General features: G+C 52.1%; 5 protein-coding genes across 5 annotated transcripts; 3 read left to right on the forward strand and 2 right to left on the reverse strand.

Moving 5' to 3' along the window:
* Window positions 1-222: 222 nt before the first annotated feature.
* On the reverse strand, window positions 223-1,498 carry BDV17DRAFT_290435 (zinc-binding alcohol dehydrogenase family protein; the record flags this gene model as incomplete). The annotated part of the gene is made up of 4 exons (XM_073761912.1): window positions 223-617; window positions 696-1,166; window positions 1,270-1,337; window positions 1,398-1,498. The coding sequence occupies 4 exons, from the start codon at window positions 1,496-1,498 to the stop codon at window positions 223-225; spliced, it is 1,035 nt and encodes a 344-aa protein (XP_073616564.1).
* Window positions 1,499-3,648: 2,150 nt separating this feature from the next.
* On the forward strand, window positions 3,649-6,181 carry BDV17DRAFT_54423 (Zn(II)2Cys6 transcription factor domain-containing protein). The gene is made up of 6 exons (XM_073764754.1): window positions 3,649-3,823; window positions 3,877-3,936; window positions 3,994-4,701; window positions 4,759-5,060; window positions 5,112-5,662; window positions 5,720-6,181. The coding sequence occupies exons 1-6, from the start codon at window positions 3,699-3,701 to the stop codon at window positions 6,074-6,076; spliced, it is 2,103 nt and encodes a 700-aa protein (XP_073616565.1). The 5' UTR covers window positions 3,649-3,698; the 3' UTR covers window positions 6,077-6,181.
* A 2,309-nt stretch (window positions 6,182-8,490) lies between these two features.
* BDV17DRAFT_54427 (Zn(II)2Cys6 transcription factor) lies at window positions 8,491-10,785 on the forward strand. The gene is made up of 3 exons (XM_073764755.1): window positions 8,491-9,531; window positions 9,576-10,376; window positions 10,424-10,785. Exons 1-3 carry the CDS (start codon window positions 8,656-8,658, stop codon window positions 10,535-10,537), a joined length of 1,791 nt encoding a protein of 596 aa, XP_073616566.1. The 5' UTR covers window positions 8,491-8,655; the 3' UTR covers window positions 10,538-10,785.
* Window positions 10,786-12,319: 1,534 nt separating this feature from the next.
* On the reverse strand, window positions 12,320-16,620 carry BDV17DRAFT_260828 (putative nicotinamide nucleotide transhydrogenase). Its single transcript, XM_073757596.1, has 12 exons — window positions 16,119-16,620; window positions 15,114-16,072; window positions 14,951-15,068; window positions 13,991-14,905; window positions 13,774-13,944; window positions 13,474-13,728; window positions 13,296-13,429; window positions 13,099-13,251; window positions 12,886-13,054; window positions 12,642-12,830; window positions 12,495-12,569; window positions 12,320-12,446 (listed from the first exon to the last, which is right to left on the reverse strand). The coding sequence occupies exons 1-12, from the start codon at window positions 16,213-16,215 to the stop codon at window positions 12,415-12,417; spliced, it is 3,267 nt and encodes a 1,088-aa protein (XP_073616567.1). The 5' UTR covers window positions 16,216-16,620; the 3' UTR covers window positions 12,320-12,414.
* A 382-nt stretch (window positions 16,621-17,002) lies between these two features.
* Window positions 17,003-20,017, forward strand: BDV17DRAFT_260832 (putative amino acid permease). The gene is made up of 10 exons (XM_073757597.1): window positions 17,003-17,067; window positions 17,137-17,775; window positions 17,823-17,843; window positions 17,891-17,939; window positions 17,988-18,063; window positions 18,111-18,336; window positions 18,383-18,503; window positions 18,551-18,894; window positions 18,947-19,069; window positions 19,120-20,017. Exons 2-10 carry the CDS (start codon window positions 17,677-17,679, stop codon window positions 19,768-19,770), a joined length of 1,710 nt encoding a protein of 569 aa, XP_073616568.1. The 5' UTR covers window positions 17,003-17,067; window positions 17,137-17,676; the 3' UTR covers window positions 19,771-20,017.
* Window positions 20,018-24,534: the final 4,517 nt, after the last annotated feature.

Consider the following 24,534-nt stretch of genomic DNA (forward strand, 5'->3'; position numbering starts at 1 on the left):
TTTGCTATTCCTACTTTGGTTACGTTAGCAGGTTCGTCCCACAGCCTAGTAGTCTAGAAATCATAAATCCAGGTATCTAGTTGCTCGAAGCAGGAGATCACTAAGCATTTAGGGCTGATGGGAACGATAGCCCGAAGGTTGGCCCAATCAATACACCGCAAAGTGTACAAGACAAGACAACACAATAGCGCTCTTTGTTAAACCATAAAGAATAAGAGCTACTTATGTAAACGGTTTGAAATCCTTCGACTGGGGAATACCCAGTCCAACCTTCCCCCGTACACCTCCGCCGCCAACAAGTCGATGGGCTTCACGGAGCCCCTCCACATTCAAATCCAGCTCCCGAGTCAGATGGCATTGAATCAGCCCCGAATCGGCAAGCTGGGCCAGTTCCCCCAAAGTCTCGTGGTGGGTGATTTGGTCGACACCGTAGACAGACTTGGTTCCCAGCAGAGCCCAGATAAACGACAGCGACTTGGCCATGAATTCTGTCCCGTACATCTGTACCTGGCCCTGAACGATCGAGCAAACTTTGCCGAAGGGGGCACAGATCTTCGCACAGGCGGCGAGATGGCGGTCTGTTGAGTGGGCGATGAAGATGTATCTACATATGGCGCCTGCATTAGAGTACATTCGGTCGTTATGAGTTGCTCATATACTTACTTAACCGGCACATCCAACCCCAACTCCCTCACCTGCCGCTCCCAAATCCCCATGATGATTAACCACATGCGTGGCCCCCATCTCCCTTGAGAAATTTACCGTCTCATTCCTCGACGCCGTCGTAACAACAACGGGCAGTTCTAGAACTCGCTTCGCAATCTGAGTCGCAACCGCACCAACACCACCAGCGCCATTAATAATCAGCACGGCCGCCTGCTCGCCCTTTTGAATCTGCAGGCGCTCAACGAGTGCTTCGTAAGCGGTGACATAGGTCAACGGCATCGCGGCCGCTTGGACCATGTTCAGCGATTTCGGCTTGTGCCCGACGACGCGCTCATCAACATGTTGGAATTCGGCGTTCGAGCCCTGTCGGATTGGGCTGCCGGAGTAGAAGACTTCGTCGCCGACGGAAAATAAGGTGCTTTCTGGGCCCGTGGCGATGACTTTGCCTGCGCCGTCGAAGCCGCAGATCTGGTAGGGGCGTGTGACGAGGGTGTAGTAGTCTACATGTACACAGCAACAGGGAAAATAGAGTTAGTTAGTACCGGGAGGCGTTTATTTGAGGTTATATGTACTCGGTTGGTTTGGTTAGGTCAGGTTACATACCCGGATAATCATCATATGTTCCAGCTCGAACTTTGACATCTACGGGATTCACGGAGCAGGCTTTGACGCTGAGGAGGAAGTAGGATAGCCCGCCTCAGTTCAGCCTACGTGATTATCTCCCTGCTCACCGGACCAGTAAATCACGACCTTGTGGTTCCTCCGGGTGAGGTACCTCTTGGCTTTGCAGGTTGGATTCAGGCCCGTATCTCGACACCGTGATTGCACGCATGGTCGTCATGATTCAGGAGGAGAGGCTGTGTTTCTTCTGTCGTGCTAGATTCTCTATTCGTTGGGTGTGGTTGAATTCTGTAGGTTTTGATGATGTGATATTCCAAGTGCAAAGTTCCTGATCCACGCGGTACTGTAGATATGATGCTGGCACGACGTGGGAATCAGCTTACATTCGCAAAAAATCGCTGCCGCCTTCGTTACCTGTATTGGTGCCTTGGATGATCAAGCCCAGTGGAGTTTGGGGCCTTGATGCTTGCGGCGTCGCTCGACTTTTTGTATGCTTCTCTATGCTCCGCGCACACGGACGCGTCCGTCCACATTAGTGAATGTAAAGTGAGGCACCCTTGTAGGATCGACTCTTTGTGGATTTCAAAACAATCAAAATCTGGACTTCCTTAGGTAAAACCAGGGAACCGTCTGCCGATGACTTTTTTGCTTTGGAGTGAGGAAGTTGTTTGGGCACTCAGGCCTCAAAAAGATCAACCACTCATATCCCTAAAGATCGCTCAGGCGATGAAAGCGTTATTGAAACAGCTCCATGCCACTAATGCATGCCAACTCCAAGTCGCGGCAGGGATGGTCACCACTATCTCCTGGCTCTCATCCGCAGGGGTTCCAGGGCTCAAGGTGCAGGAGCCCCAAGTCTCCAGCACCAAACGACCCAACTCCAGCACTCAGCGGAAATGAAAGGTAAAGAAATCGCGACTGGATCCTCGGTAACCACAGTCTCGAGCTCCTCATCCCTCGACACTGCCAGAGTTACGGAAGAAGCCAGGAACGTAGTCGAGTTCGATGTATCGGGTGAGACTGAGTCTCTGGAATGGACAATAGATTCTAACCAGTCAGCCACGGCACCGTTCCAAGCGCTCGCCACCCGCATGGGCATAGAAGGACAAAATAAGGTCAGCGACGACAAGGACTTGCTATTCCAATCTAGCCTGTCGTATGCCTCGCTGAACAAGTTCGGCCGCCTCGAGGTGGAGTGAGTCGATTCATTGAATGATCACCTTGTATTCAATAAGGCTAGACACACGCTTCGAGTATACAAATACCCGTCTATTTACGCACTCGGAACCGTGAACCAAGATTCCTTCACCCTTGACAAGGCGTAAGTTACCCTTTTCCCTCAATCCTCCCCTCAAACGTTTTGATTGAAACTAATCATCATTCACGCTTCCAGCCAACAGCATAACAAATCGGCACCTGTGCTATAGAAAGGCAGACGCCGTCGTCTACAGGAAAGGTTCTTTTGACGTATCGAATTCTCTTTGCTCAAGATTCTGAGACAAGAGATATGCTGACGCCATACTGCAATCAAACCAACAACAGCCGCCGCCCGTGCAGCAGTCATTGACTGGGCATCAACCATCTGACAAACAACAGGCACCGGCAGTTCCATTCTTGAGACAGCGTACCGGAGCGTCTACAGAGCGGAAGCTTCCCTGATGTCGAACGTCGTATGTCGGCCCCCAGCTCGACAATTACCGCCTGCCGGCATCTATGAAAGGCAAAGGCAAGCTGATCAAGGAACGGGTCATATACTCCGCCATTGTTGATTTCCTGGCTTTTGGGGAGCAGCTCGTGGAGTTGCAGAAATTCGGCAATCTATGCCCACCCATTACCTTCTTCAAATTCCTCTTCGATCACAGATTTCCCCGTGAACTCTATGTCGCTAGGCTAGCGTTAGTGATCGGTGTAGTAGCCATCATCATTAGTTCAGCATCCCTTGTGGTCGGTGGATTTTCCCTTCATTTCACCGATGCCCAGTACAATCTGGCCAAGGACCAAGCAGCCAAGGCATCGCATTGCGGCTAGCATACGACGAAGTCCGAATGACGCGGAAGATTCTGGGCTTCTGAAACCACCGTTTGTGTCGTGGCTGGCAAGGGCTGGGACGTGTGGAGAGGGCCTGCCAGTGCTGTTGTCGGAGGTACGACAAAGTATTGGTTATGTACTGAGGTGGAATGTCTTTTCTGTCTTTGGTTTCGGTTTCCGATTATCAATTTGCTTCGTTTTGTCAGGTTCAGCAACCTCTGTAGCTATGATATGTATTGGTGTCCCGAAGGATTTCATTTCGGGCCGACAACTTGCATCCTTCAGGCCACAACATTTTTTTTCCCCTGATTACTTACAATTCCCACGGCCCCTCGCGAACTTGAGCATACAAGCATCACAGCTAACCTGAAAAGCCAAGATTCATGGATATCAACCCAGAATTCATCTGTCCGCGCCCACGAAATCCACGAGCCTGCGACAAGTGCCGCGCGCGTAAGGTCCGATGTCTGCCAGCCGAGAAGGGGGCAAGTCGAGGGACTTGTCGACGGTGAGTTCCGCACTTCTGGAACGGCATGAAGTGAAGGATACTGACCAGAGTAGATGTACCAAGTTCGGGTATACATGCAGTTACGCTACGCCGGATATGCAACGGCAGGCGGAGTATGTCCACCTTTAATTCTGATTCCGGGGTGTCGTCCCTGCTAACCGGGGGCCTAGGAGAGTTGGCACATGCCGCGAGAAGCAGCCGTCAATTGTGGACGTCGATATCGAATCGTTTGGGGCCAACGCGGACATCATATCAGGGCTTTGCGAGAGCAAACCACCGCCGACGGACGGGCTGAACGAACTACTAGATTTTCATCACCGCGCTTTCAGCGCGCAATCTAACAGCACGAACCAACCAGAGTTCAGATACAGCTACTTACGCACACTAAAGCCCACGGACAGCTCCGAATCCAGAGGAGCTCGCTCCCCCAAGCTCCCGGAGCAACCAGACCTCACCATGCACCAAGCAGAATCCCTCCTCACCCTCTTCCGTCAGCGCGAAGCATACTTCCCCTTTATCACAATCCCTTCCTCAACAACGGCCCGCTCAATGGCCATTACACAACCCTTTCTACTCCTCGCCATACTCACCGTGTCATCCTCGCGCACTACACGTCTCCAGCAACGCACCGACGAGCGGTTCCGGCGCGTGCTCAGTGAGCGGATTATTCTGCACGGTGAAAAGAGTCTGGATTATGTAAGGGGTTTGTTGGTTTATATTGCGTGGTACCCCCTGCATTTGAGACCGACGAAGAATCAGACTGGGTTGTATATGCAGATTGCTAAGAATATGGTGTCGGAGTTGGGGATTGATAGGGATTTTGATAGTAGTGAGGAGGAGAGGGGGGCTTATTTGGGGTGTTGTGTTCTGTCTTCGTTGTGAGTGCTTTGCCTGTTAGCCAGGGATGGTTTAAGGGCTGACCACATACTATCTAGTGTCTCCGGTTTATGGCAAAGACCTGGTGAGGCTAAGCCGGCGACGAGATCCCCTCAAACTCCAGTGTCAGGTCGTGGCCTACAGCAGCACGCTGGGTTTCATCTCTTGAAACTCCAGGACCTCGCGACGCGTGTTGCTAGCTACAAGCCCCATGTGCAAGCATCAACTACGGCACCTCCAAACGGCTGCCTGCGAAGGGAGCCGACAATAACTGAAGAAATGGTCATAGAGCAGATGACTAACTTTAGTCGAGAGCTAGAGGATCTGCTTTCTATCTTTCCAGTTGAACTCCGCAACAGCGGTACATTTCTACCAAGTCCCCGTCTCTCTCCCACCCAGCTAAGCCAGGCAGTCCCAACCCGCCTAGCAACGCAATTCATAAAACTGAATATTGCCTACATACCACTAAAACACCATCTGCACTCCAAACCGGATCTTGATCCAATCTCGCCTCACTTGGAAACCGTGGGCTACAGCATACCCCAGTTAATCCACCACGCCAAAATAACATTCGCCGAAATCCAATCCTTCCTCAACACGTTCCTCTCCATCCCAAACACCGAATATAGCAACCTGTCAATACGGGAATGGTCCCAGCTTATCCTGACAGTAAGCATTGTTTCGAATCTTGTCTTCTGTGCGTCTCCAGCAGCATGCCCCGGTACAACTCCATTGCCCACGGATAGAGGCGCAGAACTGCGCGAGCAAGAGTGGAACACGTTCCAAATAAAAACCCGCACGAAGATGCTCGTATACCTCGAGACCCTAAGAGATAAATTCAAAGCCCTCTCCGTCTCAACCCCAAGCCACTCCTCTTCGAATTCGGCTCCAGGTGTCCCGGACGCATTCTGCATGCTGCACTCTGTCTTGGGTGTCCTGGTGAAGAACTATACGCTGACCTCGGTCTCAACCTCAATCTCAGCCCCCTCGTCGAATTTTAATCCTAACAAACCGGCACAGACAAAGACAGAACCCAACGGTATTCGTGTCCCTCCTCCCTGCACCGTATCAATATCTGAAACCCATCACCATAATCCAAACTCACCTCGCCATTCCGATTTCCGTCCACGTCCAGGTCCAGGGCAACGTCCGTCTCCATCTCCACCTGCGCCATCAACATCCCCAACAAGCCGGTGCCCAATCCTCAACGGATCGATCCAAGAGACGGAATACTGGCGCGCCTTGGAAGAGAATAATCATACCCCTGGGAACGATGGGATAAACGGACTTAATGTTGATGACTTGGTTAATCATCCGCAGGACTGGGCGAGGGTATTTGGGGAGTGGATTGTTGATTTGGATTTTATTCCGGAGTAATAAGAATAGATGTTTGTCCCTTTTGGCTATGGGTGGCCGGCTAGGTCTAGATCCGTGGGGGGCCTGTCTTTGTTGGACATACATACCACGGTGGTTTGGTATTAGGAGTGGGGTTTGGCGAGAAACGAAATGTTCATGCAGGAAGTAATGAACAGGAATGGCATTGATTAGATCAGTTATATGGCGACGTTCACTTTACAAAAAGCCCCACTGATGGTGTAATGTACTGTGCCATAGCCGTAGTGACAGGTAACGAAACAAGATAGACAAGGAGAAAAAGCCAGTATTGTGTACAGATAGATGAATGACTAGATAGATCGGCAACATAGCTCAAATAACCGACTTCACCGCATCAAAAGCAACTCCATCCAGCATCCCCCGTGCAAGGGTTTCTCCCGCCGAGTCCAGGAAGGCATTCGCATTTTTGAAGCTGCCGTATCGCTCGTTGAGAAAAAAAAAAAATAAAATAAAATAAATAAATAGATAAATTACCAAATACGCAACTGACCGCGGAAAGTCCAGACGTGAAAAAAGAGATGGGTTGAGGTACACGTCGGGATGGACTCGCACGTCTTGAACAGAAACAGAGAACCCCACGGAATTGTTGTTATCTCCGTGGCTGGGATAGGTATGCTTGACATATTGCTCTAGTATGCCGAAGCTGTTGAAGGTCGGACGACGGGAAAGCCCGCGGTCGGCTGCGAGTCTTGCCTTTATGACATTCATACCAATCTCGTAAAGGTGAGGCACTACGCGCAAGATTTGTGGGTCGTCGCCCGAATGTACTCTTGTAGTCGTGGTTCAGGGCGCATGCGGTGTCCGTGAAGGATGCAGGAAGCTCCATGTTCCATCCAATCGGCGTGTAGTATAGACAGGCGGCGTACTGGGTGGTACTATATGCTTCTGGCATGTGCTTCCGGTGATTGAAATTCAACCGTCTAGATACATGTCGCGGACAAGGGGGTCCGCTTTCGGGTTCGTGCTTGGAGCCGCGAGGGAGGTCTAGGTCACGCTGCATGCAAGGCCGTGGTCACGCTAAGCCATTGGCCCTGCATGCCCGGATGAAAGCTTTGTGGCTTGCGGCAACAACGCTATTGTCATCCCATGGCATTTCCCTGGCTGCTCGTAGCTGTGGCTGTAGCTATCGATGTGGCTGTGGCTGTGGCTGTTGCTGTTAGTCGTGGAGCCGAGCTTTCGGCTGTTCGAACCAGAGACACTATCATTCATGGCTCATCTCCTGGCTTCCCCGTTGAGTCTTTGTTCTCAGCATCGGGCTTGACCCTCCCCGAACCGTCTCGCTCCGGGGACCACCATACCGACCAGCCGGCTTCCGTATTTCTTATTAGGTCAAGCTGTCTCCGCGCAACGCATCCCTGGAGTCGGCATCATCTCATCTTATCTTGCCATCTCATCCCGTCGCCGGTTGCATGTAGCGCAGTACTGAATTCGCTGCTAAAGTGCGTTGTCAGTGGCACATGTTCAAAACTCTTCAATAGAGAACATCGCACGTGTAATGGTTGCTAGATTCCACTCGATATCCGCAAGGGTGCCTGATTCGTTCAGTAGCACCGCTGCGATGGTTATAAGCAAGTTGAAGTGCTTGATTATTGCACGAAAGGCTGAGGCGGGAGAAGAGTGGTAGTAGTCGAGAAGGATTATGGAGTTCAGAGCGAAATCTAAGCCTCGCCCCGAGTCTTGGCCAAGTCTGAGGAAAAATCAAATTAGAAGATCAAGAGGTAATGATACCATTGAGACAGCCAGTATCGCCGCTCAGTGAGTCGATTGAATCGGTGCGGAGTGGAGCCGAAGATGCGGTCTTTTGCTTGACATGCCGACCGAGTTTGCTGCTTGCTTCAGGCCTCAATCGCAGTTGACAATGCTCTGCTGCGTTAGTGGGTTTAGAGGTCGATCCTGGTCGATGGTCGCAGCAGATCGCAGCAACCACGGGCAGATGGCAAGTTTGCAGCAGCGATTCCCGCGGGGATGTCAGGAGCAGGTGCAAATCATTGGGATTCACCGGTCAATCAGGTCGATTGCTGGGGCCCCAGTTGGGCCTGTGAGTGGACCGTGGGCGAGTCATGACGCTGGACAGCAGGAGGATGAACGGATCTAGAAATGGCCCCCAACTGCGATGGGGCGCCCTGCAGCTGCTCGTTTTCCAGCTCGCTAGGAGATCACTGGGATTCGGCGAAGAGGCGCACGATCGGCTTTTGGTGCAGCTCAGACCGGAATTTGGCGCAGGATCTGCGAGTGGGAGTGGGAAAGGGTTGTGGACAAAAGAAGAGAGAGCGAGAGGAGGAAGAGGGTACCCCACCACCGACCAGTCCAGTCACGGGCTCTCTTTCTCTTCTCTACGAACTCTCCTCGCCCACACCACAAGACTCGAGACTCGAGACAACTTTCTTCTTTTCTTTCATCTTTCAATTCGCCTTACGATTCTTCCATGATATTCCAATCCTTCATCATGCCATCGTCCTGATCCCCGTTTCGGCCCCATTCCTGCCATCCCTCCACCGACACTCGCTCCCCCTCCATGTCTCTCTCCTACACCTCTCCTTCCGGCGCCGCTCTCTCCCCTCATGGAGGCTCGTACGATGGTCTTTGACTCAGTGCAGCCTCCGCAACCTCCAAACGAACCATCCCAACCAGACAAAAAGAAGCGCGTCCGACGATGGCACCACCGCGGCTTCACCGGCTGCTCGACCTGCCGCCGACGTCATGTCCGTTGCGATGAAGCGTCGCCCACGTGCCACAACTGCACGCGACTCGGCCTCGAATGCGATGGCAGCCAGGGGCGCATGACCTTCAAGGTTTACGGCCCGCCCGCTACCGAACAGTCTCCTGCGCCAAAACGCGAAAAATCGAAACCCCGAGCGAGGAGTAAAGTGAAGAAGGGAATCACTGGAGATCCCGGGGTGGATGATGTGGTGGTTTCGCCGACAACTGTGCCGGACTCGAAGCCGCTGGTCTTTCGCTTCGAAAATCCACTCGCCCCGATCGCAGATAATGAGCGAGAAGTAAAACAGGAGGCGGAGGAGGTCGATCTGGTGCTGGTGCCGACTACGAGCAACACGAGCAAACCACTCGAGTACCGCTTCGACCACCACAAGCTACCGGTCTCTTCGTTGGATTGCTTGCAAGGACGCTACTATACGCACTTTGTTGACCAAGTCGCTACCCTTCTGCTTATTTACGATGGGTCGAATAATGTCAATCCCTTTCGGCGGTGTTTCCCTGACGTATCTCACTCCTCAGTCTCGATGGCGAGCGCTATGGAAGCTCTGGGAGCGCTCCACCTCGCAAACACCTCTACCGGACAAACAAGGAACGTGCACTTTCAGCACGCAATGGCCAAATATGGCGACGTCGTCAAGACTTTTAGAACTCGATATGAAGTTGATCAGCGACCACGGCTTCCAGATTTCGTTACCTGCTTGTTATTGGCACTGTTCGAGGTTCGTTCATCCGCCGTGTCTTTAGGCGACTACTAACTTTTCAGATGATGGATTCGCAACACCATAACTGGGCCATTCATCTCAAAGGCGCCCGCGAAATTTACCGATTCATGTTTTGCCCAAGCAGCGATCCCGCCCACGAAGCCCAACGAATGGCGGAAATCAATCACCCTCTCCGTCAATTCCTGATCTCCCTCCTCTCCTATCTTGACGTCGCCGGTGCATGCGCTACAAGCGACGGAACCGTGGTTGAAGGTAGCTATTGGCGCACACTCGGTGGTGGCTGGGAATATAACCTAGGAATACCCAGTCTCTCGGAATCGGCAGCCGACAATGCCCTACTGCAGGAACTTCGACAGTCCTGGTCTATAATGATGGAAATTCAAGCCTCCATTAGCTCGTTCGGGAATGCTAAAAAGTCAGGTTGGATGGCTCCTGAGCAGCAGGACCTTGTCTACCGTGACTTGCTGCAGCGGTTACTGCAGTGGCGCCTCGACGCTCCTCCTTGTTTTCAGACCCTCGGTGAGCTCGACGACGAGAGCTTATCGCAGTATCCACATCCAGAAATACTCGAATATGTCGGCTGTATTGAAGCTTACGAGAAGGCTACGAACATCTACCTTCACAAAATCGCGGCGGTCGCACGGCCTGATATCCAACCGCAGGCGGAAATTCTCGCCGCCCTCTGCACCAGAATTCTCAATCTCATCGGCAAACTAGCCAAAGACGTTGGCCGACTGGCCGTCTTGTGGCCACTCTATATAGCCGGCCGCGAGAGCCGAGACGAGCGGGAGCAGAAATTCGTCCGGGAGACGATGACTGATATGCAGCGATACGGGTTCAAGGTATGCTCTCCACATTTTCTTCCTGTTACCCCCGCTAACAATGTTAGAACGTGGAGAAGGGCCTTGAAGAACTCGAAAGGGCATGGTTCAAGCAACGGACCTTCCCAGAAGGCTGGGTCGAAACTATGGATGACGTTCGCACGACGATACTGCTTCCATAGATAGCCTCACATTAAGCTATCGGGGACGAGCACTCCCATCATTATGCTGGCATCCCTTCGAAACGGCCTGCTGGCCATCTATACACCTTCGCACGTATACATATTTAGCAACTGCTATCTTTATCCGGCGCTAGCGCTTAACATATTCATGACGATATACATACCATTGTCGAATACATATACTACATTGTGCGGGCCCTTGTCTGCGCCCAGTGCAAAATAAAATTAATTCCAATTATCACCAACTATCTTCCGTTCCACCTCCTATCGGGAGTTACTCACAGGCTTCGCTCTTCTGTCCGCAACCAGCCCTAAGACCAACAGTCTTGCGCACCTACCCCTTCCCTACAAAGTAGTCTACTGCAGTAACAAACTCAGAAGATCGGCCTCCAAATCTGATCTCTTTGTCCTCTTCATTTAACCTACTCCAGGGGCTGTGGTGTCGGAACCGAAGTAGGAAGACGTATACATATATGAATATATCACTCAACCACCAACTATTCCAATGCCCTCATGTTATTACATAGCACCACGATCATAGAAGCTCAATACAGATAAGTAAACCGAATCCAGAGATATATACCAACGCACTTTCTCCCATCCTTCCTCTCTACTCCATCTACAACAAACCAAGACAAAAGCAACTCAACTTGGCCAGAACAACAAAATGCCACCCCAACCCTCCATCAAAGACGACAAAATCCTCATAATCGGCTTCACACGGTCCATCGCATCCAAAATTAACAAGGATCCTCCTCTCCTTCCCAAACCCACCACCGCTACGCCTCTCAACGCGCGATAAGAGTAGCGCTAGTGCGAAGGCCGCTGCCATCCTGGCAGACACGTCTAACAATACAACGGAGGGTACAGAAGTTGATGTTGAAATTGTCGAAGGAGACCTCTCAGATCCAAATACATATCCCGCCCTCCTCTCTCCAACCCCATCCCCATCCTCAAACTCAGATGAAGATGGTATTCCAATAAGGGAAATCTTCCTCTACGCCCCTCAACCCCTCCTCTGAATCCCACACAAATAACCTCCTTCCTATCCTACGCACAATCCAGGGGCGTGCACCATATAACACTTTTCTCGTCCTACGGCGTGTCGTTTGCCCCGGGGAGTTATATCGCTCACCACCATAAAAATTGGGAAGATGCGATCCGGACTCAAGCCGCGGGTTCTGGGTCCGGGATGGCGGCGCGGTTGACGTATACGTTCTTACTACCGGGGACATTTGGGAGTAATGTGGTGAACTTTTTTATCCCGATTATTAAGGCCCAAGCTCAAGAGGGTCATCAAGAGTGAAATGGGAAGGGGAAGTTGAAACTTCCACTACCCTACCCCTCCATGACTTGTGCGCCGATAAGTGAGGGGGATGTTGCTGCTGTTGCTGCTGTTGCTGCTGCCTCTTTATGCTCGGCTACTCCCACGGAGACTCTTCTGAATCAAGCAATACAGCTCTGTGGGCCAGAGGTACTAGCAATGGCCCAGCAAATCGATATCATTAACGATAGACGATGGGATGTAGGAAAGGATGAAATTGAGGTTGTACCTGTGGATGAAGAGGAATGGGTAAGACTCGTCGCGAGTGTGATACCTGGGGTCTTCGCGAAGGATTTTCTTGGTTGGTGGGAAAAGTGCGATGGTGGGAATGAGGAGATGAGCGTCGAGGTTGGTTGTTCAGAACGGATTACGGGGTTAGGGGGCTGGGCTTTCGGGAGTGGGTTGAGGGGAATAGGGGGGTGTTTTTTGATTTTTTGAGGGTTGGATAGGTATGTGCAGGGGATATGAACTAGCATTGATATATAATGGCAGGGTTGTATATCTAGCTGATCTGCAGGCGCGGTCCATCCAAAATATTCCCTTGCGCATCTACCTACTTCCGCGCTTCAATGCTTGCTTTGATCGCTGCGTTTGTCAGCATTTATATTATTTGGTAAAAGACAGCTAGCTTACCATCGCACGAAGTCTTCGCATCTCCAAAGAGCATCCGTGTGCCGGGCATGTAGAACATCGGGTTGGGCACATCAGCTGTCGACGTCAGCAAACCATACTTCCTTCGTCCGCTACAACCTCACAATATCAAGAGCTGAAAGAACCTACCATATCCACTTGACATCCCGCGCTTCATAACAATAACCTCCTTACTCTTCCACGCCTGGAGCACAGGCATCCCCGAGATGGGCGAGTCCGGCTCAAGCGCAATAGGATTCACTGTATCGTTTGCGCCAATGACGAGGGTCACGTCTGTTTCGGGGAAGTCGTCGTTGATTTCGTCCATTTCGAGGACAACTGTCAAGGTCAGCCACCTCTGATATATCTGCGTAGGAGGTAGGTGTATACATACTGTCATACGGCACTGACGCCTCGGCAAGAAGAACATTACACTGCCCCGGCATACGACCAGCAACGGGGTGAATGGCGAAGCGAACATTGACGCCCTTGGCGCGCAGCATGTGGACGATCTCGGCGAGGGCGTATTGCGCCTTTGCAACGGCCATGCCGTAGCCGACGACCTGGATTGTTAGTATGGATCACTGGCGGGAGGATATGGGCTTACGATTATAACGCTTTCTGCATTCGCGAGAGAGTCTACAGTCTCTTCGACGCTAGTTTCTTTGACTTCGCCCTCGATTTTCTTCGCGGACTGGGCAGGGCCCGCTGATATACCGCCGAAGAGTACGTTTGTGAGGGATCGATTCATAGCGACGCACTGGATAGTTAGCATGCGTTGAACAATGGTCTGAGTAATCTCACCATGATATATGATAGGATTGAACCGCTGACTCCAATGAGGGATCCTACACTTGTGAGAAGCGGGTTGTTAAGCATTAAGCCTTCGGCGACCAGAGCGAAACCGGAGTACGCGTTCAAGACGGTAATTACGACCGCTGCATCTGTTAGCCATGACCAAAAGGCTTAAGTAGATACGTACGCATATCTGCGCCACCGATGGCCGCAGTCGTGGTATAGCCCTTCAAGAAGCTGAGGACGGTGTTGGCGCCCAGGCATGTAGCGGCAATGAAAGGGTTGGCGGGCGCCATTGTGACGAAGGCACCCATAGTAGCGACATTGGTCCCGAGCAGCGTTGTGTTGACCAGATGTCGACCAGGAAGAATCGTCGGTCGCGAGGACATGCGACCGGCGAGTTTGAGGAAGGCTACAATGGACCCGGTGAATGTTACACCACCTGCTGCAGTTAGTATGTGCAGTCCAGTGTCCAAGGAGTACATACCGATCAAGACTCCGAGATATGCTGTCACCAAATGAAGTGTCGAGATATGGCCTATGTCAGCCATTACACTCCCGGCACTTGTCAGCACCGCTGCGAGGCCGACAACCGAATGTAGAGCAGCAACTGTTTGTGGCAGTCCGGTAGGAGTGATGCGACGTCCAATCAATGCCCCTACAAGACTCAGGTTAGTCCGCATATAGCGGGGTAGACAACTTACCAACAATAGCGCCGGCACTCGCAACGCCGGCGAACTGGGTCAAGGTTTCTGGCGAGAACCCAACAGCCGCTAAAGAAGCAAGAATACCAGCAGCAACACCGAGAATGCCAAAGATGTTTCCACGCCTCGCGGTTTGCTGCGACGCAAGTCCAGAGATCGAGCTGATACATAAGACGCTGCTGACCAGGTAACCAGCCTGGACAATTCCAGCCATACCGGTGCTAGCGGCTGCCATAAAGCCGCCGCCATATACAACTGCCGGGATGGCATATAGCCAGGGATACTCAGGCGGGTCCGTAGGCCGCTTGAACATATCGAGCATGCGCTTCGTAATCACAAACCCACCGGATACGTTCATGAACGCCAGGAGAACGGAGACTGCTCCCAGGGCTTCCGGGATCGTCGTAGGAGTATAACCACCACCCATGATGAAAAAGCCACCGATACCGACCATACCTGAGATTGCGTTGGTAACGCTCATCAGTGGAGAGTGCAGAGCTGGGGCGACACCCCAGACCGCGCGATATCCGACAAGTCCGGCCAGGCCAAACGTCAGCATATTGCTCATAAAAACCGGCCCGGTTGCTTTGCCCAGGGCGAGGACCGTCCCCATTCCTGCCGTGGTAGTTGCGACCTCTCGAGAGACCTTTTGCCAAGGGGTCAAGGCCAATTCGGCCTTTACAGTTGACGGGGTCGTCGCCGCATCCGTCCTCGGAGGAGGTGGTGGTGCAGTTCGGGGTGCAGGGGGAAGAATCTCGCCGTTATATGTGACAATCGATCCGCGAACCACCTCGTCCTTTAGGTCAATACCAAAGGACTTGTCTTGGGGAGTCATGGAGAGGAGAAATTTCGTGATATTGTTGGAATACAGCGTCGAGGACTGCGTTGGTAGACGGGAGGGAAAATCGGTATAGCCTGGAAGGTCAATATAGCCATTTTCTCAGAGGAAGCTCTACTCACCAACAACGGTAACATCATTGTACCTCGTCAGTTGCCCAGGAACAGTCGCTTCGCAATTACCGCCAGCCTCAGCCGCAAGATCCACAATCACCGATCCTGGTTTCATTACGGCAACCATCTAGAATCATTAGCTCGGTATAGTTCATAGTTTGGAGGGTAGTACCTCTTTTGTGATCAGCTTCGGCGCAGGCCTTCCAGGAATCAATGCGGTAGTGATAATAATGTCTACCTCGCGGGCCTGCTCCATGAAGAGCTTCATCTCGGCCTCAATGAATTCTTTGGACATTTCCTTCGCATACCCGCCCTGGCCGGCGCCGTCTTCCTCTATGTCTACTTCGATAAACTCCGCACCTAGTGACTGGACCTGTTCACGAACAGCTGGCCGAGTATCGAAACCACGCACAATGGCGCCCATCCGACGAGCCGTTGCGATGGCACTTAGGCCAGCAACACCGGCTCCAATTACCAAGACCTTACTGGGAGGGACTTTTCCTGCAGCAGTCACCTGTCCCGTCAAAAAACGACCAAAAAGGTTTGAAGCTTCTAAAACTGCCTTGTATCCAGCAATGTTGGCCATAGAGCTCAAGGCGTCAAATACTTGGGCGCGCGAAATCCGAGGAACCATATCCATGGCAAAGCTGGTTGCGCCACGAGAGGCAATATTGTGAACAAGTCGTTGATTTTGGGCAGGGTACAGAAAAGAGACGACGGTGCTTCCTTGGTTGATAGCTTCAACTTCGTTGAACGCGCCATCTTGTTGAGGACCACGGACTTTCAGCACAATGTTACTCTGGGACCATATGGTAGCTTGGTCGACCAGAGTAGCTCCGGATTTCTCATACGCTTCATCGAGTAGTTGCGCGCCTTCACCGGCTCCGCGCTCTATCAGGACGCGCGAGAAGCCTCTCTTCAGCAGTAAGGCCACATTCTGGGGTGTCAAAGCCACGCGGCGCTCGTTCGGAAAGATTTCGCGTGGTACCCCTATTGTCAGCGAAGAGTACGGGACCACCGGAACAGGGGATGGTGCTGAGGCGCTGGTCGCGTAGGTTCGAGTGTTCGAATGGTGTTTCCAGACAAAGTCATGGTGTTGGTACGAGAAACAAGAGGCTTGCAGGTGGTGAACTGCCACGCCGTTAGCAGTCTTCCAACTCTTTCGGACGGTACTCACGCGACTGCTTCAGCGGAACGTAAGATCTACCTGGGAAGGTACTGAAGACCGCGGGACACGGTCCCAGAGCCGACCGCAGGGAAAATGATGCACTCATGCTGCATCAAATGTTCCTGGGAATGCGCACGCGTCGAGGCTCATCGCAGAGAAGAGCAAGGATCGAGGAGGGAAGATGCAGAGGCAGAAGTAGTCACAAAAGAGGGGAAACAGTGCCCAGAGGTATAAGCACAGGCCATTCAATCAGGAGCCAGTGGAGGAAGAGGGGAATGGGGTGCGGGGAGATCGCCGTGAGGGATAAATAAAGAGCATTCATTCTTCCATTCTTCCACGAGTCCGGGCGGAGAATAGCCGGAGCTCTCGTCCGCAGTGAAACGGTGCCAGTGGCTGCGGCAGTCAAGGCTCAGATCAGTTACCTCCAATCAGGACAGAGTAGAAGGTCCTCCGTAGAGTATAGGGCAAGTCGGCAGAGGAGTTGCGCAGATGACTTCACTCTGGACTAAGAGAACACAACCCCACGGCCCGATCAGGATCAGGTGACACAGCATAAATGTCCGCATCCTGTCCGTGCCACGGTCGTATCGCATATCGCCGCGGCTATGTTGCCACTTCGTAGGAGTTGCAGGATCGATACTCCACTCCAGCTGGCAGCGGTTCGCATCTCCGAGTCCCACTCGTCCCAGTTCCATCTGGGGGTCGGTGCCTTACTGCTTCAAGCACTACAGCACGTGATCTGGGCCCATTCTGCACGTGACCTGTTTCTGCCACTGTTTCGTATCACGTGAATGCGGCCTCGATGCGAGGCTCCAGTCTTCTCCAGTCTCCGTCTCTCGATTCTACGACTGGATTCAACCGCTTCAAGTCCACACAAGAATCAACCATTGGCCCAGCTCTCCACATCATGCTCTGGCCTTAAAAGTCTAAACGACGACCCAAACTCAAACTTTTCACAGTGGGTCGGTCTATAGTCTTGATTCTCGCCCTCTGGTTCCAACTTCTGACAGTTGTTGCGTGAGATCAGTCTACGGACCGAAAAAATGCATTGAAATTGCAATGGTGCCGCGACGACCTCTAACTTCTAGAACGCCCTCCGTTGGCAGAGATTCAAACCGTCAAACTGCACGAATTCCCTGCGTCCGCACAAGACTAAAGTCTTAGTGGCCCGTACTAAGCTACCGGGGCCGACCCACGGAAGCACGGTCCGGCCATTCGCAGAGGAAGAGGTGCCTGGTGGATTGCCGTGCAGCGAAATCTGCGGACCAGACATTTCCGATCTCGCTCCCATCAACGTCAGGTCCAAGTCAACTTCATCCTCTCATTCTTCGTGTGACTGGCGATATCAGACCTGGCTCGGACCCATCGGCATGTTTTTGCAGCGTTGATCTAATCACCAATCTTTTATCCTTCTGCTCGTGACTGGTGGCGGGTTTGTAGAGCGATAACCTCCATTATCAATTCTAGGACGCGACGAAGTTTTTCCCAGTCTTCCGTCGATCTTCTCCCGCGTCTCGTGCATTTTTCGCCGTGTTTGCATTGAGCCTGACGCTTCGGTATTCCGATCATGTCTCGGACTCACCAACACGAGCAGCTCATTGAGCAAGATCCCCTCGGGGAAGACACCCGGAGTCAAACTGAATCCCAGGATGATGCGGCTCTTCTGGTAAGTACACTTCCAACAGTCATCTTGGCGACTCTAACATTTTTCAGAGAACAATGGGCTATAAGCCGGTAAGTCAAGATGCGATAGCTCACCCGGGCAAGTCTCATGAAAACAGGTCCTACATCGAACGTATACATTGTTTGAGAACTTCGCGACAACGTTCGGTACGTTCATTGAATGCAGCCCAGATGAACCGTTTCTGACTATAGTAGCTGCTCTGTACTTCATCGGTGGTGTGCGGGTGACCTTTAGCACCGGTATCGCAGCTGGCGGAAATCTGGCATACTGGTAGGACCCCAACATATCATCAATTGTGCTGAGTCTAATAAGAGCAGGACGAGCTACCTCGTCACCATGGTCTTCACCTATATCACCGCCGCGGTCATCGCGGAAGTCTGTTCGGCTTCGCCTTCCGCTGGATCCATCTACCTCTGGGCCGCCGAGGCCGGTGGTCCAAGGTTTGGAAGACTTCTTGGTTTTATTGTCGCTTGGTGGTCAACCACTGCGTGGACGACCTTCTGCGCCAGTAACACCCAGTCGGCAACAAACTACATGCTTTCCGTATGTGGCCTCTGTTGAAGCTCCTGAAAAATACTAATGACGCCAGGAATTGAATGTGTTTAAAGTTGACTTTCCTCAAAACACGACCAGCGTCAAGTTTCGTGCTGTCCAGTGGATTGTCACTGAGGTGCTCCTTGCCCTTGCCGCCGTACTCAACTTCATGCCGCGTAAGTCCTGCACGCCTAGCTTAACAGGCCTATCTAACTTTTAGCAGCCAAATACTTCCGATACGTCTTTTGGTTTTCCTCGGCTGTCGTCATGCTAGACTTCTTCCTCAATGTCATCTGGCTCCCCATCGGTGTCGCCAACAGCTGGGGATTCAGAACCGCGGAGGAAGCTTTCATGTCCACGTACAATGACACCGGCGCTCCGCCCGGCTGGAACTGGTGTCTCTCCTATCTTGCCACCGCCGGTGTCTTGATTGGATTCGACGCCTCGGGTCACGTAGCCGAGGAGACAAAGCATGCTTCTGTTACGGCTGCGCGCGGTATCTTTTGGAGTACAGTTGCCAGTGGAATCGGCGGTCTTGCAACCGTTATCCTCTTCCTCTTTTGCGCGGTATGCTTGGCGTCCTGACCTCGTCAAGACATTCGCACTAACACATCCACAGCCAACCCCCGACGTACTCTTCAGTTTTGGCGCCCCTCAACCGTTCGTTCCCCTGTACGCCGTCGTCCTCGGTCGAGGCGGGCACATCTTCATGAACATCATCTGTATATCTGCTCTCTGGCTTGTACGTCCAAGACTCCCACCACTCTTACCTCTAATGCTAACTCCAAACAGAACACAGCGATAGCCATAGTCGCAGCCTCCCGCCTCGTCTTCGCCGTCGCCCGAGACGGCGTCCTCCCCTTCTCATCCTGGGTCTCCAAAGTGCACAACGGCCAACCCCGCAACGCCGTCATCGTCGTCTGGGCCGTCGCATCGATAATCACCTGCACGCTCCTTCCCTCCGACGTCGCGTTCACATCCCTCGTCTCAGCCGCCGGTGTCCCCAGCGCCGCAGCCTACGGCCTCATCTGCCTCGCGCGTCTGATCTGCACGCCCAAGCGGTTCCCCAAGCCCGCCTGGTCCCTCGGTAAATGGAGCAAGCCGTTCCAGGTCATCGCGGTCTTCTGGAACGGGTGGGTCGTTGCGATCCTCTTCTCGCCGTATGCGTTCCCCGTGACCGGCGAAAACCTCAACTATGCACCGATCATCATGGGCGCTGTTACGATTTTTGCCCTCGTCTCGTATTTTGTTATGCCCGAGGAGGCGTGGTTGCCGAGGAATCGCATCTCGGATTTCGTGGATAGTAAAGGCGTTGTCAGTGAGACTGTTGACGAGATTGGTAGGTCTGGTGCGGATCGCGGTGCGGGTGTGGGTGTGTCCGATCATGACCGGGCTCACATGGGTCAGTCGGAGACTCTGCCCAAATACCCGAATGAGAACTGATTAAATTGCGGTACTCCTAGCTATATACTCACTCACTGAACGAGTACTTGAAACAAGGCAAGGTCGGCTTTGACCGACTCTCCGACAGAGCCTCAAGGGCCAGGGGGAAGAACAAGACAAAAACGGGACAACCCCTATTGAGGCACCCATCGGCCAACTCTCCTATTATCTCTCCACAACATGTCAGATTCTATACATGCATTTGGATTCTAGAAAAGAATAGACCTCTAATAGAATAATAATACCATACCCCGTTTATCCAATTTATATTATGACACATTTATGTAAGGTCCTCACATTCTTAATCTGACAGATAGACTTGGCCCTCCGTGCCATAAAACATGACTACGTAGGCAGATCGTATAGTTGTACCGTCGTTCAGTGGCGACGTGACTCAGGCGCACACACATACCCTCTCTGAGCATATCCTCTGCAAATCCGCTTCTCGCCATTAAGTGAGCATGAGCTCGCTAGGTGCTTCCGTGGACGTAGCGTACCGTGGCTGCCTGTTCCAACATTACAGGACCTCGATGCTTGCGTTCCTCCTGTCGCTGCAATCAATCGCCTCGCTGACTACCTACCTATCGAGCCACAGACTTGGCGTTCTTATTCATATCTATCCATTGACCGGTGAACGAAATATCAACCCTCGAAAGGACAAAAAAGTCGTTGGTTAGTGAGACTATCACGCATGTTTTATTCAATTATTCAAGACGGGCCATAATCCAGAGATGAGCTAGATTTGAGAGATGGATGGACTCTGTCGGGTCGGATCTTTTTCAAAACTCTAGATAGGGAACTAGAATATCTACTGCTGTCATATAGGTTCTGTCGGGGGTATGTGTCCGTTAATACCTATTTCATGTTTCTACGTGTGCGGTACATTAGACAGAATAGGCACCAGAGTGGAACGTTTGGGACGGGCTGGTATCTCATACAGGCGCATAAAATGCCCAATGCAATGGGATGAAATGGACTCAGTGGTACAAACATGCGGGGAATCTGTTTGTGTTTGACTGCAGGAGCCCGCCTGGGCATACAGTAGGTGACACAAGTACGGGGTTGTTAGGGCTTGCCAGCGACTGGACTGACCTAACTCAGTTCAGGGGGATGTCTCCTAGGACAGGACGATGTGTTCTTGCCGTAATTTCCAGGGGTTTCTCTGGTGTTTCTTAACCATTTATTGATCCGGAATCCATCCTTAACTCTGAAGACAATCTGCTTTTGTGTCTTGTCATATGTGGTTAATGAATGTGCTGATATATGTTTTTGACGTACCTCGTGTTTGTTCACCAACAAAAGTCCTTCTTCATCGTTCTTGACTAGCGGCTAACACTTGTGGTACACTACTAGACACTCCAAACAGCAATAAAACAAATTATAGAAACTCATCCTAGTTCCAGCCAAGGACGTACCGCAAACCCTCGGCTTTCCCCGCAAACATCAACGCACTCGGTCTCATTTCCACCCAAAGGGACTGATGCAGGTAAGCCGCGCTTCGCATCATTCACGCATGAATTCGTCATGTCGACTTACCGATATATATTGCAACTATCCGGAAGGGTTGCTGGAAGAGACGTCAGCACCATGTTGAAAGAGAAATGAAACAAGGTAGAGCTGCGCAAGAACGAGGAAAAGAAAGAAGCTTAATGAAAGGGCGATACACACAAGTCCCGCAGTTCGAATATGGGATACAGTCAATATCCAAGTCAATATACAGTTCGGCCAATTCCGGCGATGTGTACCAGATATCCGCGTACTCGTGAGGGTGAGACCCTGTTTCGAATCGCATGCCGAAGCCCTCCTTGCAGCCGACTGTAGCGCCGCTGCATCGGCAAGTGATGTGATCGTCGCACACGTCCTCGTCGTTGTGGGTATATCGCGTTATACCTGTGTAGCCACAGCCGACGTAGAGATCGAGATACAGCTGGATGCAAGGACATGTTTCTGTTGGTTGTGGGGGGTTCTTCCGTGGTTGCGGTCGTCGTCGTTGTGACTGTTGGGGTCATATCCCAGTCGGCGCAGGTGGTGCTCCTGAAGCATACATGTTCACCACCGCTACCGTTGCAATCTCTGACTGTTGTTGTTGAGACGCAGACGCCGGTGGGGGTTGGCTCGTCGGTCAGAGTGGGTAACGGTGGCGTTGTTGTGCTTGTGGGTGAATCTCCTGGGTCGAAGAAGTCTGGTGGTGTTCCTGTAGGCTGCTCTAGGCAATAGTACCCTCGCAGAGGGTACCGCAGTCATCGACACAGGTCGGACTGGGCTCCGGGGCTCCAGGTTATCGGATCGGGTACGGGCAGGTCGCCAACTTCGCCTCCATCACAGGCGTGCTTGCGAGAAGAGCCGGATATCTGGCAGGAATCGCCCCGAGAGAGGTCTGCCGTGATGGGCGGGCATATGTTCGCGATAGCCGGGTGGTTAGGCTCGAGCAGACAAGAACGAGTCAGGACCTGGCCATTCCAGATGAACGGAACTGTCACCAAGCTATTTCCCAGTTGGCAAGATTAACTAGATTCCTTGGGACGCCGAGTGATTGCGACAGGATGTGACCTAGTGCCTTCACATTGACCGGGTCTCCAAGCTGGTCCCGCCATTGTGATCGAAGGGCGCGCAAGTACGCCGCAAGCGCGGCGACCTTTGGGGCTGCATATGACGTCCCCCGCCCCCAGTCAGTCATAGTGTTGTTGGGGCCAGTGACCCCAGTGTAGCGTCCAGGGGCCATGGTTAACAACGTGAGGGAGGGATCGCCGTGTACAGCTTGACTAGTGACAACTTCAAAGGCCTGGGGCGCTGATCGTTTGCCTGGCGGACCACACACTTGCAGCGCAACGCGTGATGATATTTTGTTCTGCCCGGTAATCTCGATGAATCTCTCAATGAGAGGCTCGGCGGATTTCTTCTAAACCTCGGCGCAATAGCACCCGGCCTGAAAGACTTGTCTGTTTCGACTCCCTACGTTCAATGACGGACGGCGAGCTCTTGAGACGGCTCTTTCCTATTGACGAAAGGAGACTCAAAGAGCCTCATACTGCCCTATAGCACTCGCTGGGGACACGATAACCTTGATTTCTTCCTCACACCGACCGTTGAGTACCTGGCTATCGACGACTCCTATTGCAAATACTTGGGGCCCGAGCATATTAGATTAAAAGAGCGCCGTGTCAGTACTCAACTGACCTCCTGTCTTACTGGACCAATTCTTAGCACTGCTAGATCTAGCCTTCGAGCCTTAGAGCACTCACTATCTATCGGACAGGCACCGAGAAGACATGTCTCATATTTTTGGTTCAATCGATATGTTTGATCTACGCTTCTTCCACCTTCAGGATGCATGACGGGAGAAAACTCCAACAACCACGACAACCTAGAGCTCCTTCGTTGCCTTGCGCGGCAGTCAAGTCTCGAAGCATTGATTGTACCAAATAAGGAACTATCATTTGCCTTCCAGGAAGTAGCCAACAAGGTAAACCCATGGCGAAGCTGAAAGCTCTATATCTAGGAGCGATATGGGAAAGATGGAATATGGCAACCGGCCAGGTTTAGCGAACTTCAACTTCTCCGTCTGCAAAATGTCGATCCTCTAGTCACGCTTATTCGTCACGATCCCACCTTGGAAGGCCGGCTATGCATGTTGAAGATCCACTCGATCAAAGCCAATGACTTGGAGGTGCTGCTTGACGTTCTCCATGGAGGCCCCAAGCTACAAAGCCTGTCAATTGATACTCGTTTAAACCAGATGAGCCGGATCTTTATGCATCATTTTTCCGCTGTCTTCCAAGCTTGTCCTCTCTATAGTTTATTGGGATTGTGTGGGGATACGCAGAAACCCCATTAAATGAGCTTTCGCTCCATAAGGTCGGAACCCAGTGTCCAGAAGCTCAAAGCCTTTGCCATGAAATATGACCACAACGCGCCTATCCCTCCAGATTTTGGGACCACAAGTAATTCCCCGTGGAGCAGGACGTTTGGAAACTTTTACACGGCCAGCCTGGAAATCAAGATTATTGGATGGCCCGCAATGCCGTTGGATTCTTTCACATCCTGCGAGGACTATGCACCTCGCGTCCATCGTCGCCCAGACCAAACCATGAATAGCCCTACACCCCATCCCGGTTCCGCATCACATCAATATCAGTTTCACTCAGACCACAAAGCCCGCTCGCCGTGGCCCAGATGTCCCGCGATGTAACCGCTGTCCCAAAGACGAGAAATCAAGGTCTTGCGGTCTGCAGAATCGATTCTCGACCCTCTCCGTTTCAGATCCATGAAACTGGGATAAGGCCGGCCACTTGCGTCTTGCACCTTTCTTGCTGCATCCTTCAAGATCCGAAACTGCATCAAGCTCAATATCTTGCATTATTATAAGACAGCATGATCCAGTCTGCATTGCATCTTCCCACTTACCCCTCCCCTCACCGATCACACGCTCTGCAATATGTACAAGGCAATGAAACGGTCTCGATTTCAGAGAGCCCACCCTGTATCGGCACCTCCCGCCTCTCGAGACCTAATATAGGCTAAGAGCTTGCGTGAATCTTGATTTCCATGTCTGCAGCTGTTTGGCAAGGCTCAATTACCCCTCTTAGGCTTCTTTTGCCCCTCCTGCCTCTCCTCACATCAATTCCACCCATCCCGGTATCATGAAACGGCGTCCGGTTAGAGGATGTACCCAACAATCTCTCGAAGGCCCGAGATCCCGTCCGTTCAGATGGCAGACAGATCTCACCCTAGGCCCCGTCCGAACCAAATCCTATGCTTCAATCT

Source organism: Aspergillus undulatus (assembly GCF_047715775.1).
Source record: "Aspergillus undulatus strain CBS 261.88 unplaced genomic scaffold BDV17scaffold_18, whole genome shotgun sequence".
Lineage (NCBI taxonomy): Eukaryota > Fungi > Ascomycota > Eurotiomycetes > Eurotiales > Aspergillaceae > Aspergillus > Aspergillus undulatus.

Coding starts and splice junctions, on each gene's coding strand:
- BDV17DRAFT_54423 (XM_073764754.1), top strand. CDS start 3,699: ATGGATATCAACCCAGAATTCATCTGTCCGCGCCCACGAAATCCACGA. Junction 3,937..3,993: donor GATATGCAACGGCAGGCGGA/GTATGTCCACCT, acceptor CCGGGGGCCTAG/GAGAGTTGGCACATGCCGCG. Junction 5,061..5,111: donor AGTTGAACTCCGCAACAGCG/GTACATTTCTAC, acceptor TAAGCCAGGCAG/TCCCAACCCGCCTAGCAACG.
- BDV17DRAFT_54427 (XM_073764755.1), top strand. CDS start 8,656: ATGGAGGCTCGTACGATGGTCTTTGACTCAGTGCAGCCTCCGCAACCT. Junction 9,532..9,575: donor TGTTATTGGCACTGTTCGAG/GTTCGTTCATCC, acceptor CTAACTTTTCAG/ATGATGGATTCGCAACACCA. Junction 10,377..10,423: donor TGCAGCGATACGGGTTCAAG/GTATGCTCTCCA, acceptor TAACAATGTTAG/AACGTGGAGAAGGGCCTTGA.
- BDV17DRAFT_260828 (XM_073757596.1), bottom strand. CDS start 16,215: ATGAGTGCATCATTTTCCCTGCGGTCGGCTCTGGGACCGTGTCCCGCG. Junction 13,430..13,473: donor CATCGGTGGCGCAGATATGC/GTACGTATCTAC, acceptor TAACAGATGCAG/CGGTCGTAATTACCGTCTTG. Junction 12,570..12,641: donor CGGGATGTCAAGTGGATATG/GTAGGTTCTTTC, acceptor TGACGTCGACAG/CTGATGTGCCCAACCCGATG.
- BDV17DRAFT_260832 (XM_073757597.1), top strand. CDS start 17,677: ATGTCTCGGACTCACCAACACGAGCAGCTCATTGAGCAAGATCCCCTC. Junction 17,844..17,890: donor GAACAATGGGCTATAAGCCG/GTAAGTCAAGAT, acceptor TCATGAAAACAG/GTCCTACATCGAACGTATAC. Junction 18,337..18,382: donor CAACAAACTACATGCTTTCC/GTATGTGGCCTC, acceptor TAATGACGCCAG/GAATTGAATGTGTTTAAAGT.